The 18,666-nt window shown below is 35.3% G+C and overlaps 1 protein-coding gene across 1 annotated transcript in view; it reads right to left on the bottom strand.

Moving 5' to 3' along the window:
* Positions 1–1,180: 1,180 nt before the first annotated feature.
* LOC127857363 (uncharacterized) overlaps positions 1,181–18,666 on the bottom strand; it is a 63,636-nt gene continuing 46,150 nt past the window's right edge. Inside the window, exons 12-17 of the mRNA XM_052393762.1 lie at positions 18,200–18,455; positions 17,302–17,398; positions 15,870–16,001; positions 15,081–15,167; positions 11,861–12,112; positions 1,181–6,435 (exon numbers count right to left, since the gene is read on the bottom strand). Coding sequence (XP_052249722.1) covers positions 6,283–6,435; positions 11,861–12,112; positions 15,081–15,167; positions 15,870–16,001; positions 17,302–17,398; positions 18,200–18,455 — 977 coding nt within the window. The 3' untranslated portion in view covers positions 1,181–6,282. The remainder of the gene's footprint in view (positions 6,436–11,860; positions 12,113–15,080; positions 15,168–15,869; positions 16,002–17,301; positions 17,399–18,199; positions 18,456–18,666) is intronic.

The following is an 18,666-nucleotide window of genomic DNA, read 5'->3' as shown; positions in this document are numbered from 1 at the left end:
ATTTGAGAAAATAATAAAATTGTTTGTATAGGAAGCGATCACTATCTATTGAATGTGTGTATTATATGAGTAAGGATGTAGATTGGGATATACTTTTGTTAAAGGTAACACGGCTTTGGGAAAATGCGTGCAACTATATGTCTTATTAGATATAAATATGGCTTACACACAAACAATGAACGTAACAACAATAACTTTAAAACACCAGTAAACACAAAACAATGTTATATATGTGACAAAAATGAATATCCACTAACCTTATGGAGGGTGCATGTATTTGATTATTACATATTATTCATAAATAACACCTTAAAAAGACAAACCAGGGCATACATAATTTACATTTAAGAACTTTTTACACAAAGTGATTGAAAGACATATTATTAACATGAATAACAAGATGTGTTTGTAAAACACTATGTCCCCCCATATATTTGACCTTTGACCTTGAAGGATGACCTTTACCTTTCACCACTCAAAATGTGCATCTCCATGAGATACACATGCATGCCAAATATCAAGTTGCTACCTTATATATATTACAAAAGTTATGGCCAATGTTAAAGTTGGAGCAAACAAACCAACAGACAGGGCAAAAAACAATATGTCCCCCATTATAGTGGTGGGGGACATAAAAACCACAGGTTTGACCATTCTGAGATTTACCTAATCCAATTGATTACTAATACCCTCAATAATACATGCAATAAGGGTTGCCAACAAGCTTAGACAACATACATCACAAAAATTAAGAAAACAATGGATACAATTATAATGTTCACATAAATTACATAAATAAACAATACAAATAATACCAGCATACATTTTTTACATCGTTTGGAACAATACAAGTGTATACAATGTCAATAACATTATTTACACAGTTTTTCAAACTGAATTAACAAAAAAAAATTATCAAAGGACACAGATTTTGGCTTCCAGTACCTAACATGAATATAATGAAAACAATGAGACATAAAAACACATTTAATACATAACCCTTTTTTTAAAGTTTTAAACTTTGTAACAAAACTCAATACTTTATTTGTTCTTAGCAAAAGCAAACAAACTGGTAAAAATACAATGTTTCCTCAATATGTTTTACTCTTATAAAAATGTATTAATTTTTACACAGGGAGAAAGATAATATTCCCTCAATATAATATCAGCCCTGTTGTGAGAACATATACACTGTAGAACAAGGGTTTTAATGCATTAGTAGGAAAAGGGACACATCTTACATAAACAACAATCACAAGGCGTAATGTTATTTAAGTCGCATTCAAACATATGTTCTAAAGAAATACATGTGAAACAAAGAAATTCTTTACAATAAACTATTATTTTAAGGAATATTTTAATCAAACATTGTGAATGTGGTTCTTTAACCCATTTATGCCTAGTGGACTCTCCCATCCTTCTAAATTGGATCAATTTATTTCCAAAATAAGGAATGTCTAGTATATTTATTTCTATATTTAGAATATTTCTTACAGAAATTCCTTTCAGCAAACAACGCAGACCTTGATGAGACACTGCATCATGCGGCGTCTCATCTGGGTCTACGCTGTTTCCCAAGGCCTTTTTTAGATGCTAAGCATAAATGGGTTAATATAAACTACAATTGCAAGAGAGAGACAGGTTTATGGATAAGTAAAACATTTCAGTGCTTGGCATATTAATAAATATAAAAACATCACTTGGACTTCATATACATACAGAGCAAATCATCCTATATAAAATTAAATACACGCATTATATACAGCAAATATAAGTGAACAAATAAACATAATCATGAACACATTTATACTTAATAATTTGCTTACTACATTTTCAGTTTATTTATAATATTTAAAACATGAACTGCCTGAAGATTACCATTTTTAAACATATGTTCTTCTTAACTTTTATTTTAATTTATATTGAAATACATGTATAAAAAGTGTATTACACATTTGATATAAATTCATAAATATTTGACAAAATCATGCATACTCGCTTTAAGGTGCTACTTGTTGACACCTTTTTTATTCAGATCATTAGAGGTTCCTTTGCTGTAAATAAAATTGGTCAAAAGAGTCGGTTGCTCTTAAACAAACATTACTCAATGTTACGGGAATGAATAGGCTTAATAAGTAAACAAAGCCTTTTTGAAAAACTGCAGAAACTCTTACTGCATGTCAATCTTGGTAATACAATGTTCAAGGAAATTATTAATGTCAACAAAGTAAACCAAATTTGTGAACAACACCAGTACTTAAATGCAATATTCAAATGCTCTAATTATGTTATATTATAACCCATAATCTTGTACAAAAGCTACATTTTATTCAGCTTTGTAGAAGGCTCAGAAAGTAGCTCCAAATCAAATGGTCTCAAGGCACATGAGAATAACATTTAAACTTAAATGCACACCACAACTCACTTTAACCATTTTACATTAGCCAGCATAAATTACAAACTGAAACCATTCCTCTAAAAAGGCAAGAAATAGTTCCTTAAATAGGTATAAATATTTTGACTTGTCCATCTTTATTATAAAATAAGCACTTATTCTTTATTTGTATTATTGTGATAATAAAATGTTTATGAATGTAATATACATTGATTTCTGACATACTTTTTGTCATTGACCTGTATGTTGAGATGTAAAAGAAGGAGATTGACATCAACACACTAAATGCAATAATATATATCCTGGGCCATTATTCAACAAAAGAATTGCAGACCTAAGTGAAAAAATCAATGACTATGCTTGAATATAAAACAGTTCAATATGATATCAAATGTCCTTTCTCTTACTACTTTGTACTTCATTATGAACAACTGATTTATGACATTAGCAAAATGCATAACCTGTATATATTCCAACACAGAACGTATGTTCTTGTTTCTAAGTCTATTTTTTATTTTTAAGTCTAAAAATTAATTGCTAAAAAATAAGCCCTGAGCTGGGGTTGAAACCAGTGTATTTTAACAGAAATGTCCTGAAAATGCAATAGTTTCACAATAAGCCCCTAGACATATGACATACATACTAACAATAACTACTGGCTAATAACTACTGGCACGTTTGCGACCACCCCATTTCTTTGGTTACCATGACAATACTGTGGAGTTTTATAGACATTTTGAACAGTTCCATACATATTTTATGATAACACTTAAAATGTAGAAATATGATACTGAAAATATTGAAAACGGTTTAGCGTTGAACAATTTAAATTTATCTATATTTAACATATTTATTTCTCTATTATGCAAGTTATTATATTACAGTGTTCAACAATTATTCAGAATGTTGTACTTTATTAATAATATCAAAACAAGCTGACTTTACGGTATATGGTTTGAAAGAAAACAAGTCTAATTATGAATTTGGGTGAATAGATACCACAATGCTTACATAAAGTTTTGTTCAATGAAAACATATCATGATAATATAATCTGCCAAACCTATAACAAATAAATTTTTCAGTTTGAATGTGGTCACCCATTTCTTAGATAGTTTACAAAAGACACTGTTGTTCTTTGAAACACACAGAATATATGAAGACCCTAATGAAGTATGCTTTAACTGTTTCAGTGCTGGAACCGAATTTTGAAGGCGTTTGCAAACAGTTTGGATCCAGATGAGATGCCACAGAATGTGGCGTCTCATCACGATCCAAGCTGTTTGCTATTCTGAAAGTATTCTTTGAAAAAAAATCAAAGAAAAAAGCTAATTTTAGAAATTCAGCAGACAACATTTTAGCAGACGACAAATTTCCCAGCATGCAAAGGGTTAAAGCAAAACAAGTGCTGTTTGTAAAACATGCATGCCCCCCATATGGGCTGTCCGTTGTACTGGCAGCCATTGTGTGAATACATTTTTTGTCACTGTGACCTTGACCTTTGACCTAGTGACCTGAAAATCAATAGGGGTCATCTGCGAGTCACGATCAATGTACCTATGAAGTGTCATGATCCTAGGCAAACGCGTTCTTGAGTTATCATCTGAAAATCATTTTATTATTTCTGGTCACCGTGACCTTGACCTTTGACCTTGTGACCTAAAAATCAATAGGGGTCATCTGCAAGTCATGATCAATCTACCTATGAAGTTTCATGATCCTAGGCATATGCGTTCTTGAGTTATCATCCGAAAATCATTTAACTATTTCGGGTCACCGTGACCTTGACCTTTGACCTAGTGACCTGAAAATCAATAGGGGTCATCTGCGAATCATGATCAATCTACCTATGAAGTTTCATGATCCTAGGCATATGCGTTCTTGAATTATCATCCGAAAATCATTTTACTATTTCGGGTCACCGTGCCCTTGTCCTTTGACCTAGTGACCTCAAAATCAATAGGGGTCATCTGCGAGTCATGATCAATCTACCCATGAAGTTTCATGATCCTAGGCGTATGCGTTCTTGAGTTATCATCCGGAAACCATTTTACTATTTTGGGTCACCGTGACCTTGACCTTTGACCTAGTGACCTCAAAATCAATAGGGGTCATCTGCGAGTCATGATCAATCTACCCATGAAGTTTCATGATCCTAGGCGTATGCGTTCTTGAGTTATCATCCGGAAACCAATTTACTATTTCGGGTCACCGTGACCTTGACCTTTGACCTAGTGACCTTTAAATCAATAGGGGTCATCTGCGAGTCATGATCAATGTACCTATGAAGTTTCATGATCCTAGGCCCAAGCGTTCTTGAGTTTTCATCCGGAAACCACCTGGTGGACGGACCGACCGACCGACCTACCGACCGACTGACCGACATGAGCAAAGCAATATACCCCCTCTTCTTCGAAGGGGGGCATAATAAAATACACATTCTTAGGCATGTTGATTCCAATAAAAATTGAAATACAAAAGAGCTAAATCTAACACTGCAGACCTGTGCAAGTTGTTATTGATTCAATAACTAAACTTATGTCAAAACAGCTACAAGCAAATTCAAAACAAAATCTATATAATGACTTCAACTGACTTCATAGAAGTTCAATGGAATAAAAAATGATTCAGCTAAACTCATTTACTCTAGCTCAAAGATTGTTAGTACTAGTCAATTTTGTTTCAATTAGTATTTATAATAAGGCATCCCTTTAAAACAATGGCATTTATAGGTTAAAAACAAAGAACCAGAAGGCAAAGCAATATCAAATAGGCAAGACAAATGCTAACCGGGTATTGGCAAACGAGAAGAAGATGTTCACATGGTTTCACAACAGACTTATAAGGAAAACTGCATCACTCTTGGGAGACATTTTTTTAAACCAAACCACAAATATTTCAAACTCAGACCTTGTTAAACATGTGGCTTCTAAGTGTTCTAATGGTTTCACTAAATATAGGTAACTTCCCTGTCTAATGGAGGCCATATTTTTTTAATGGACAGGAACTATTTTTAATACTTGTCAAAAATCATTACCTAAAGAGCAAATTTCATGACTATTAGGTTATAAATATGGCATCAAGCCTTTTCAAAAGCTTTTTATTTACCATGACCTAGTGACCTTCTTTTTCCTCCCACATGTCCTTGTGGCCTAGTGACCCCCCTTTTTTACCCCACATAACCCTGTGGCCTAGTGACTCCAAATGAACTAGAGTCGAGCAATTATGAGGTTTAATGGGACAAATATACTGACAAGTTGCATAAAGATTGGGCAATAAATATGGCATCTTGATTGTTGAATGTTCACAAGGAAAATGTTGATGATGCACTACCCAAAATTCATGGCAAACAACTGACAAAAAGTGATAACAAAAAGCTCAGCAATCATTTTTTACACAGGTGAGCTAAAGTTACCTCAGTTAAACTTGGATGGAGGGGGGTAGGGGGCGATAAAATTTGTTATTCTGCTATAACATTTACGAATCAGAATAACAAAGATTGGTTCATCTGCAAACAAACCATCATAATGCTAAAACTTCAAATACAATCATGGCTTGACATAATATTTTCTACTAACAATGTAACCTACGTTTTGGCAATTTTACAACGGATGTGTTTTCTTTTTCGTCTTCACACTAGACAATTAAAGTCCTATTGGCACGGTTCCAATCTTGTACAAACAAGGTCCTATTGGCACTATGCCAATCTTGTATTGGCCCTATGCCAATCTTATATTGGCACTATGCCAATCTTGTATTGGCACTATGCCAATTTGTATTGGCACTATGCCAATCTTGTACAAACAAAGTCCTATTGGCACAATGCCAATCTTGACCAAACAAAGTCCTATTGGCAAGGTATATGAGACGTTACACACAAACCTAAGCTTTAAGCTTTGAGCTTGATCTTGTAGAGCTTGAGCTTAAATCCGAGGAGCTCGGTAAGCACAGCCGAGAACGCAGACAGCACTACAACCTTTGTCACGTTGAGTATGAGAGGGTTGGCCGAGATACCGGAGATCTTGAAGGGGCTCTCCAGCTCCTGTAATTGTAGACAATTGTGTTGTAGGTGTTTTCTATGGTTGTAAATTTATATGAGTCGCATTCTAAGAAAACTGGGTTTAATGCATGTGCGTAAAGTGTTGTCCCAGATTAGCCTGTGTAGTCCGCACAGGCTAATCAGAGACGACACTTTCCGCCTTAATTGGATTTTCTTGTAGAAGAGACTTCCTTTAAACGAACAAGGGCTGTTTGTAAAATATGCATGCCCCCCATATGGGCTGTCAGTTGTAGTGGCAGCCATTGTGTGAATACGTTTTGTGTCACTGTGACCTTGACCTTTGACCTAGTGACCGGAAAATCAATAGGGGTAATCTGCCAGTCATAATCAATGTACCTATGAAGTTTCATGATCCTAGGCGTAAGCATTCTTGAGTTATCATCCTGAAACCATTTTACTATTTTGAGTCACTGTGACCTTGACCTTTGACCTAGTGACCTGAAAATCAATAGGGATTATCTGCCAGTCATGATCAATGTACCTATGAAGTTTCATGATCCTGCTTTCTCTTATAAACAATTTGTTACAGTTTAAAGCTATACATATGGAAATATTATGCCAAAAACGTTTTGTACTTAAAGATAACATATACAGTAATTTAATCTCGAAAAAACATTACGTTAACAGATAGAGGAATATTTTGCTAGAAGAAAGTTACATTTGTACATACAGTAAAACCCTAAATAATAAGATCACCTGAGGGTATTAATAACAAGAGCATCGCATAACGGGTGCCATGCTCGGCTGCGAAAGCTTGTCAAAAATTTTTTTTTTTTTTTTAGGTCAGTGACCTTGACCTTTGACCTAGTGACCCAAAATGGGTGTGGCATGTAGAACTCATCAAGGTGCATCTACATATGAAGTTTCAAAGTTGTAGGCGGAAGCACTTTGATTTTAGAGGCAATGTAAAGGTTTAGCACGACGCCAGCAGACGGCGGACGACGAGCAGGCTATGACAATACCTCGGGTTTTCTCCAAAAACAGCCTCGCTTAAAATAGTCTTAGTAGCACAGTAGTCGTTTTAATGCAGTACACAGAAAACTTAGTTTAATCAAGACCCTGCATTAAAAAGTGCAAACTTGAAGCCTTTTTAGTATCGATTCATTGGCCCATTTGAATAATTTTGATGAGAGAATACATAGATAAATTCCATTCAAGTATTAAAGCTTTGTAGGAAGCTTAATTTATTCTATACCAAATTAACAGATTAACCGTTGCCATCCCTACATATTATTGAAATGCCTTACTTTAAGGAGACTCCATGCCATTAAAGCATATTGTTGAAATGCCTTACTTTAAGGATACTCTCTGCTAGTATAGCACATTGTTGAAATGCCTTACTTTAAGGAGACTCTCAGCTAGAATAGCACATTGTTGATATGCCTTACTTTAAAGAGACTCTCTGCTAGTATAGCACATTGTTGAAATGCCTTACTCTTAGGAGTCTCTCTGCTTGTATCGCACATTGTTGAAATGCCTTACTTTAAGAAGATTCTCTGCCTGTATAGCACATTGTTGAAATGCCTTACTTTAAGAGATTTCTCTGCTAGTATATAGCATATTGTTGAAATGCCTTACTTTTTTAGACTCTCTGCTAGTAAAGCACATTGTTGAAATGCCTTACTTTAAAAACTCTCTGCTTGTATAGCACATTGTTGAAATGCCTTACTTTTAAGAGACTCTCTGCTAGTATAGCACATTGTTGAAATGCCTTACTTTAAGAAGACTCTCTGCTAGTATAGCACATTGTTGAAACGCCTTACTTTAAGGAGACTCTCTGCTTGTATAGCCCATTGTTGAAATGCCTTACTTTAAGAAGACTCTCTGCTTGTTTAGCACATTGTTGAAACGCCTTACTTTAAATAGATTAAGGAGACTCCGTGCCATTATTGCATATTATTGAAATGCATTACTTTAAGGATACTCTCTGCTTGTATAGCACATTGTTGAAATGCCTTACTTTAAGGAGACTCTCTGCTAGTATAGAACATTGTTGAAATGCCTTACTTTAAGAAGGCTCTTCTAGTATTGCATATTGTTAAAACCCCTTACTTTAAGGAGACTCTGCTAGAATAGCACATTGTTGCAATGCCTTACTTTAAGGAGACTCTCTGCCAGTATAGCGCATTATTGCAATGCCTTACTTTAAGGAGACTCTCTGCTAGTATAGCACATTGTTGAAATGTCTTACTTTAAAGAGACTCTCTGCTAGTAAAGCCATTGTTGAAATGCCTTACTTTGAGAAGACTCTTTGCTAGTATTGCATATTGTTGAATCGCCTTACTTTAAGGAGACTCCGTGCCATTATAGGATATTGTTGAAATGCCTTACTTAAGGAGACTCTCTGCTAGTATAGAACATTGTTGAAATGCCTTACTTTAAGGAGACTCTCTGAAAGTATAGCACATTGCTGAAACGCCTTACTTTTAAGAGACTCTCTGCTAGTACAGCACATTGTTGAAATGCCTTTCTTTAATAAAGAGACTCTCTGCTAGTAAAGCACATTGTTGAAATGCCTTACTTTAAGAAGATTCTCTGCAAGTATAGCACATTGTTGAAATGCCTTACTTTTAGGATGCTCTCTGCTAGTATAGCACATTGTTGAAATGCCTTACTTTAAAGAGACTCTCTGCTAGTAAAGCACATTGTTGAAATGCCTTACTTTAAGAAGACTCTTCTAGTATTGAATATTGTTGAAACGCCTTACTTTAAGGAGACTCTGCTAGAATAGCACATTGTTGCAATGCCTTACTTTAAGGAGGCTCTGCCAGTATAGCACATTATTGCAATGCCTTACTTTAAGGAGACTCTATGCCAGTATAGCACATTATTGCAATGCCTTACTTTAGGAGACTCTCTGCTAGTATAGCATATTGTTGAAATGCATTACTTTAAAGAGACTCTCTGCTAGTAAAGCACATTGTTGAAATGCCTAACTTTAAGAAGACTCTCTTCTTGTATAGCACATTGATGAAAGGCCTTACTTTAAAGAGACTCTCTGCTAGTATAGCACATTATTGAAATGCCTTACTTTAAGAAGACTCTGCTTGTATAGCAAATTGTTGAAATGCCTTACTTTAAAGAGACTCTTTGCTTGTATAGCATATTGTTGAAATGCCTTACTTTAAGAAGACTCTCTGCTTGTATAGCATATTGTTGAAATGCCTTACTTTAAGAAGACTCTCTGCTTGTATAGCACATTGTTGGAACGCCTTACTTTAAGGAGACTCTCTGCTTGTATAGCACATTGTTGAAATGCCTTAATTTAAGAAGACTCTCTGCTTGTATAGCACATTGTTGAAATGCCTTACTTTAAGGAGACTCTCTGCTTGTATAGCACATTCTTGAAACGCCTTACTTTAAGTATACTCTCTGCTAGTATAGCACATTGTTGAAATGCCTTACTTTAAGGAGACTCTCTGATTGTATAGCACATTGTTGAAACGCCTTACTTTAAAGAGACTCTCTGCTAGTATAGCACATTGTTGAAATGCCTTACTTTAAGGAGACTCTCTGCTTGTATAGCACATTGTTAAAATGCCTTACTTTAAGAAGATTCTCTGCTTGTAAAGCACATTGTTAAAATGCCTTACTTTAAGATTCTCTGCTAGTATAGCATATTGTTGAAATTCCTTACTTTAAAAAGACTCTCTGCTAGTATAGCACATTGTTGAAATGCCTTACTTTAAAGAGACTCTCTGCTAGTATAGCACATTGTTGAAATGCCTTACTTTAAGAAGATTCTCTGCTAGTATAGCACATTGTTGAAACGCCTTACTTTAAAGAGACTCTCTGCTAGTATAGCACATTGTTGAAATGCCTTACTTTAAGAAGATTCTCTGCTTGTATAGAATATTGTTGAAATGCCTTACTTTAAGAAGACTCTCTGCTTGTATAGCACATTGTTGGAACGCCTTACTTTAAGGAGACTCTCTGCTTGTATAGCACATTGTTGAAATGCCTAATTTAAGAAGACTCTCTGCTTGTATAGCACATTGTTGAAATGCCTTACTTTAAGGAGACTCTCTGCTTGTATAGCACATTCTTGAAACGCCTTACTTTAAGTATACTCTCTGCTAGTATAGCACATTGTTGAAATGCCTTACTTTAAGGAGACTCTCTGATTGTATAGCACATTGTTGAAACGCCTTACTTTAAAGAGACTCTCTGCTAGTATAGCACATTGTTGAAATGCCTTACTTTAAGGAGACTCTCTGCTTGTATAGCACATTGTTAAAATGCCTTACTTTAAGAAGATTCTCTGCTTGTAAAGCACATTGTTGAAATGCCTTACTTTAAGATTCTCTGCTAGTATAGCATATTGTTGAAATTCCTTACTTTAACAAGACTCTATGCTTGTATAGCACATTGTTGAAATGCCTTACTTTAAAGAGACTCTCTGCTAGTTAAGCACATTGTTGAAATGACTTACTTTAAGAAGACTCTCTGCTAGTATTGCACATTGTTGAAATGCCTTACTTTAAGGAGACTACGTGCCATTATAGCATATTGTTGAAATGCATTACTTTAAGGATACTCTCTGCTAGTATAGCACATTGTTGAAATGCCTTACTTTAAGAAGATTCTCTGCTAGTATAGCACATTGTTGAAACGCCTTACTTTAAAGAGACTCTCTTCTAGCATAGCACATTGTTGAAATGCCTTACTTTAAGAAGATTATCTGCCAGTATAGCACATTGTTGAAATGCCTTACTTTAAAGAGACTCTCTGCTTGTATAGCACATTGTTGAAATGCCTTACTTTAAAGAGACTCTCTGCTAGTTAAGCACATTGTTGAAATGACTTACTTTAAGAAGACTCTCTGCTAGTATTGCACATTGTTGAAATGCCTTACTTTAAGGAGACTACGTGCCATTATAGCATATTGTTGAAATGCATTACTTTAAGGATACTCTCTGCTAGTATAGCACATTGTTGAAATGCCTTACTTTAAGGAGACTCTCTGCTAGTATAGCACATTGTTGAAATGCCTTACTTTAAGGAGACTCTCTGCTAGTATAGCACATTGTTGAAATGCCTTACTTTAAGAAGACTCTGCTAATATTGCATATTGTTGAAACACCTTACTTTAAGGAGACTCTGCTAGAATAGCACATTGTTGCAATGCCTTACTTTAAGGATACTCTGCCAGTATAGCACATTGTTGATATGCCTTACTTTAAGGAGACTCTCTGCCAGTATAGCACATTATTGCAATGCCTTACTTTAAGTATACTCTCTGCTTGTATAGCACATTGTATATATGCCTTACTTTAAGGAGACTCTCTACTAGTATAGCACATTGTTGATATGCCTTACTTTAAGGACTCTCTACTAGTATAGCACATTGTTGATATGCCTTACTTTAAGTAGATTCACTGCTACTACTCAGCATAAAATGTCTTACTTTAAGGAGACTCTCTGCCAGTTTGAGCACATTGTTTGCCACGAGAAGCTCCTCCTTCTTGTGTGGTTTCTGCTCCATCTGCAGGTACAGGTTGATCTGCTCTGTGATGAGCACACTCAGGTTGCGGTACTTTTTGTTGATGCGCAGTCCAAGGGTCATGAACCTCAGCAGGTAGATGCCCAGCGCCATGCACCACAGGAGCAGCTCCCAGTTCACCAGGAAGTTCAGATAGGTCTCAGCTTCACGGAGCAGCTGATGGAAGAAAGCGAGGTCATTTATAATGTTTTGTACATTGCAACCTTTCCCAGTTTATTGAGGAGGTTCAAGTCGGTCTCCACTTCTCAGAGCAACTGGTATAAGAAGGTTACAGTAAACTTAATATTATATATTATACTTAAAAAATCAGTATCTTGCGACCTCTCCCTGTTCACTAGAAAGTTCAGATAGTTTTCCACTTCACAGAGCTGCTGGTAAGGGGAGGTCACAATAAACTAAATATTTATGAAGGGCAATGCTATACTGTCTAAAAAATCAACACAATTGATTTGACAATATAATTCTCTGAAGTGACACTTTTCATGACTTAATTTTTGAATGTGTTTGTGCATGTGGTAGGAAAAACATGTGTGTACTAGAACATCTCTGTATTTCTTAAAGGTTTGCGATGTGTTTAAGCATGTGGTAAAACATGTGTGTACAAGAACATCGCTTTATTTCTTGAAGGTTTGCGATACAGTGTTTAAGCATGTGGTAGGAAAAACATGTGTGTACTAGAATGTTGCTGTATTTCTTGAAAGGTTTGCGACTACACAATACCTAGACAGTTTGAGGTGTGCCTTCATTAACTGGCGCGCATAGATGGTAAATAGATAGATGTAAAATAGTGAACTTTGATTTCTTTCAAATTCTTACTTACATATCGCATGACCTATCATTTTTTATTGTTCAAATCAATTCGGCTTTAAATTCTTTTTAAGAAAAGGTATGGTTATGAGGGCCGCCAAAATGTGTGTTTTTTGTTAAAAGCAATTGCCTTTTTTGTGAATTTCTTAAATTGATCTTTTGGTATATTGTGACATCTCACTAATTTAAGAAAAGTTTTGATATGTCTCTGCCTCACAAGCAGCGAGTAATGGAAGAAAGCAGGGGTCTCATATTGGGTCTCATATTGGTCATTCAGGCTCTAAGAAAATCAGAGATTCCAATCTCAAATTGTATAGTTTTTTTATATTAAATACTGATCACTACAAAATATGTCAGCTAGTTCATTTTACCTTTCTTTTGTTAAGCTAAAGGTAAGTGGACCTACAAGCTTATTTTTGATCTCAACAAGAGTTGTCTCCATATGATGCCCATATGCTTTAATAGAAGCAGACATGTTTACCCTTCCGATTGCTTCTCAGTAGTATGGAGGGCATCTCTCAGTAGTTTTGGGCTGTTGTCAGTAGTTTTAAGCTTTTCAATCATTTTGAGCATTAAAACACCATGACTGGGTCACATATCAGTTTAACGGTACATAAAGCATTAGATGAATCTACTTGCTAATGATTTAATCTGTTAAGTGATTTTTTTGCTTTATTTGTTACAGCCTGTGGCATTTGGATTGGGAAAATTAGCGTGATAAACTATGAAATTGGATAAAATAGCGCGATAAACCATTAAATTGGGAAACATTAAGCATTATAAATATGATTATAAGTAACAGAATTAAAATTGTTTTTAAGTTCATGTTTGACATCATTTTTATATTATAAAGTGCTGCTTTAATGTCTTCTTACCATGAAGACAATAATATCCATCCACATGCATATTAAACTTGCAATAATCTATAGATTCTTAAATGCACCATTTTATCATAAGCTCTTTAAGCTATTAATTTAGTATTTCAGTATTTTTTTAAATTAAATATCATAAGGGGAAAACATAAACAAATATTGACAAACACCCTTTAGTGTTCTTGTTGTGTAAATGATGTATTAAATGGAGTTAAAATAATATATTTTATTTGTTTACCTTTCAATATCTTGCACTTGACAACCTCAGTTCAATGCTATTTCATTAAACTGAACAGCGTAACAAACATAATAAAGCAGAATATGAATCTGAGTATACACAGATACACTAACATAAAAATCAAATCATGTTTGTCTCTTTCCATTTTCGAACGATACTCATCTTATTATAATAAATGCTTTAACTTTGTGAGTAGACTGAACTCCAATATTCCAACACTCATTTCCGTGACGCACATTCACTGTGCAGATTTCTGATAAATATGTGTTGCTGTTTTTTTATATATCTCAAACGTAGTATTTTGCGTTAATTGACACAGGCATTACATTATTCCCTACTGACCATATGATATCCGTTGTTAATTTGAATGGTATTTATTATTTTCGCCGTTAATCGCAATTTCTTGTCTGCTTGCCGCAATCTTGGACGTGTGTAAAAACTGGCGTGCTCAATCCCGATACATCGACTATCGTCGGTATTCTCCGCAATAGAGAGAGAGATGTGTATACTGGATAGCAACACAAATCGTATATATTCGGCTAAATTTGCGAACCAATACGTAAGTCAGTTGTCGTTCGAGACGACTCGACAAGCTCGATCAGCACTCGTTCCCCGGGAGGCTTGAATTTTAACGTTTCTTTAATTACAAGCGCCAAAATGATTATAATTGATAAATTACCCGCAAAGACCGAAAATATGCGATAGTACGATTAAAAATTGAAATGTGACCATTTTGATCGATGGATCCGTAGTTTTTCAGTACAAATCCGTAGTGCGTAGTTTAGCCAAATAATCCGTAGTAACTACGGCGAATCCGTAGAAGTAGACAGGTCTGTAGAAGTAATGAGCATTTTTCGAAACCTAAACACAATTTTTCGAAACCTAAACGCTGACCCTAAGTTGAAGGTCAAGGTCGAAGGGGTCAAAATCTGTGTGTGTATGGAAAGGCCTTGTCCATATACACATGCATACCAAATATGAATGTTTCATCTGAAGGGACATAGAAGTTATGAGCATTTTTCGAAACCTAACCACAAAGTGTGATGGACAGACAGACGGACGGACTGACATATGGATAGACGGACAGTGCGATCACTATATGCCCTCCTTTGGGGGCATAAAAACTCATAAGACATCATATAAGCTTCAGTTTATTCGGACACCTCACCATTTCCACGCACTGTGATATGTAGACAGACAATCCTACCTGTAGACACATGAGGATCAGCATGATCAGAGTAATTAGGAAGGCTGCCGACACTATCACGTCCACAGAGCGCTGAGGACCACGTTTCTATAACACAATATTACAGAAATTTTATGTCTGTAAAGAACACATATTTGCACTTCTTTTGTGCTTTTCATTATACAAAATATTATGGCTTTTCTTTATACAAAATATTATGTTATTGTTTTTATACATAAATTAGCTTTTCTCATAAAAAATATCAAGGATAAAATTAGTCATATTCTTGAGCTATTTTTCGATAAGAAACAATAAGAGACAGTGATTTCAAAATTCCAGTTGAATTGAAGTGAATTAAGCATATTCTCACCCATCATTGTAACATACTTGATTATTATTTGCTGATACATGTATATTTCATTGTTGAAATCACTACATATTTGATTATTTTTAGCTGATGTTCATATGTGCTTAATTCAAACTATAAGTATTCTGTAATTCTTATGATTATTGGCAATGACTGATAAACTAGTCTAAGTTAACCCTTTACCACTTACATACATATTTTTACGCATTTGTAGTCCCATAGAAAGCAAAATTTTATTAAATATCTTTATTACTAAATTCAAGTTTTTAAGGCTTAATTTCCAACCCTTAGATACTGATGAGCAGCAAAACGCATAAAACCTGAACAGACTATGAGTTACTCGCAGGCTGTTCTGGTTATATGCTGTTTGCACATAGCCATTTTCATTTCACTTCTTATGGTGAAAAGGGTTAAAAGCGACTAAGGGCTAAGAGGTTTCATACCTTTAGGTAAGACCTCAGGGACAGCCATGTGCGGATGTTACGCACTTTGTTGAGACGTAAGTGAGGCAACTCAAACTTCTTCGCCCGTCGAGAAGACGTCAGGTAACAGAAATGTTTGGCATATAACAACCGCTGGAAAAAGGTAGCAAAAATGATTAGCTTGTGACAACTGCTGTAAAAAGGTAGCAAAAATTCTTGGCATATAGCAAGCGCTGGAAAAAAAGAGACAAAAATGCTTGGCAAATAACAACCACTGGAAAAATGTAGCATAAATGCTTTGTAATTTTAACAGCTAAAATTAGGGAAAATGCCCAATCCCCTAGAGGCCATCTTTTTCTACAAACTGAAACCATTTTCGAACTCGTCCAAGATATCATTGGGACAAATTATCTGACCAAGTTTCATGATGATTGGAAATAAATGTGGCCTCTAGAGTGTTAAGAAGGCCAATGTTGACAACCCATGACATTGTGCTCAGGTGAGCTAAAAATATAACAAAATATAATGTTCATGGTTTCAATAACAATATATACATTACATTGTGTTTTTGTTTACACTGCTATGCCAACATTGTAAGGGCTTAATTTACTGTATGGGCAATACTTCAATAGAGAGTGATGTTTTAATAATGTGCACACAACCTAGAAAGAGGCACCTAATGCTAATTCTTCCATTGCTGCTATGTTTTAATTTTTAATGTTAAATGTAAATTTACTTTTCCAACATCACAAATTCACGAACATTCAATACACACACAAACTATCATTCATCTATACACGTATAATCCAGAAATATCTCCTTGAACCCTTATTTAACAAGAGATTGCCAAGCAATATGGTCCCCTACCTGTGAAACTCCACCATTGTCAGAATTTTTATATATGTATTTGTTGCCATAGCAACCAGAATTCTTGACGTAAGAACTAAATGAAATGACTTGCATAATCTCCATATTGCCAGCTATCCATGTTTCAAGTCTCATGAAAAAATATGAAGAACTTTTAAAACTATCGCAGGATCCAGAAAAGGGTGAATGACTGGCAAACAAAGCACAAACCATAAGTCCGGTTTCACCGGTAGGGGACAAACATAGTGATGCTGTTGAAAGGTTTACATTTCTACAAAAACCTTCCATTCCAACAAGGGCCCGTATTCACCAACCCATTCTTAGACTTAAGAATAAAGAATAGACTTGGAACCAAGAAAAATGTGTTCAATGTTTGAATATATACAGGCCTCCACTGGTGATTATGTCATTAACAAAATGTTATACATGAAAAATGACATTTGATAGAGGTGTTGAATGCCAAGTTTGACTCAACATGTAAGCAATTATTGAATATATCAGTTTAAAGAATATTCTTTATTCTTAGACTTAAGTCTAAGAATTGTTGGGTGAATATGGGCCAAGGCCAGCAATCTTTTTCACATACCTGTTTAAAGGTCCTGTCTGCTACAGACAGCAAGAAGAAGAAAATTGCACTCAAGCAAAACCTCTGAATGGCAGCATTGGCATGAATCAGGCATTCCCTGCAAAGATTACAAATATCTCCATTACTATTTTACATGTTCTCTGTCTGCAAACTCACTTTCGTAGTGCCCCTTTAAACCTCCCCTCCTCCCCAACAAGTTGTTCGTGCCAAATAAGTTGTATGTGTTAGTTTTTTTGGTATGAAATCATTTTTCAGCTTCTAGTGACACAACTAACAAGAGATGTGTTTGTCAGAAACACAATGCCTCCTACTGCGCCGCTTTGAAGCCATATATTTGAGCTTTGACCTTGAAGGATGACCTTTACCTTGACCATTCACCACTCAAAATGTGCAGCTCCATGAGATACACATGCATGCCAAATATCAAGTTGCTATCTTCAATATTGCAAAAGTTATTGCAAAAGTTTAACCAAGGTTAAAGTTTGTGACGGACACATAAAATGACAGACAGGCCAAAAACAATACACTCTTGATCATTCGATCCGGGGGTATAAAAACATGTTGCATCCAATTTCTACTTTGTAAACTGGAAGTGCTAACATACATCGTTGAATCAATTCAAAACGACATGATTTGATTGTCAGAATTCAGACTTCTTCTCTCAAGACTGACCACGTTTGTCACGCATGTGACGTTAGATAAATAACTGAATTCCCTTTAATCATGACACTATACACATACAAATTCCCTAGTGTTTTTTCCAACTAATGCAAGTAAGTGGCATTTACCGGAAAGTTTTCATTAATTCCTTCCCTAAAATATTTGTTATTTTATACCGTGAAAGCCATACTGCGTTATCAACATAAGGCTTCTATCGATAGTTTCCATGACAACGTACTTCCATGTAAGACTGTAGCCCCAGTCCGTGATCACGGTGAGCACCTCCCAGCTGAGGATGCTGGGCGAGTCCTTGGCATGGAAGGCCATGAACAGGAACGGAGTGAAACCCATCAGTATAGAAAACGTCAGCCCGATGAAGATGTAGTCTGAACTCTCCGGTATCTTGTCTACAGTTTCTATTATGGCCCAGCCGATGTCCAGGGCTGTCAGTTCTACCTTCTTGCACTCGTTTCTCTCCCAGATAATGCAGGTGACTGAAATAGAATTATTTATTGCACTTTTTCCCGGAGTTTGACAGTAATTAATTCATGATTTTTTCTTATTTCAACATTAATTCATTTATGATTTCCTCTGAGTTTAAAAGTAATACATTTACTATTTTCTCTGAGTTTTACAATTATCCATATATAATTGTCTCTAATTTCAACAGTAATTCAGTAATGGTTTTTGTCTGAGTTAAACAGT

Source organism: Dreissena polymorpha, chromosome 14 (genome assembly GCF_020536995.1).
Source record: "Dreissena polymorpha isolate Duluth1 chromosome 14, UMN_Dpol_1.0, whole genome shotgun sequence".
Lineage (NCBI taxonomy): Eukaryota > Metazoa > Mollusca > Bivalvia > Myida > Dreissenidae > Dreissena > Dreissena polymorpha.
Note: the sequence above shows the minus strand (reverse complement) of the source record. Positions and strands in the feature narration are given on the sequence as shown.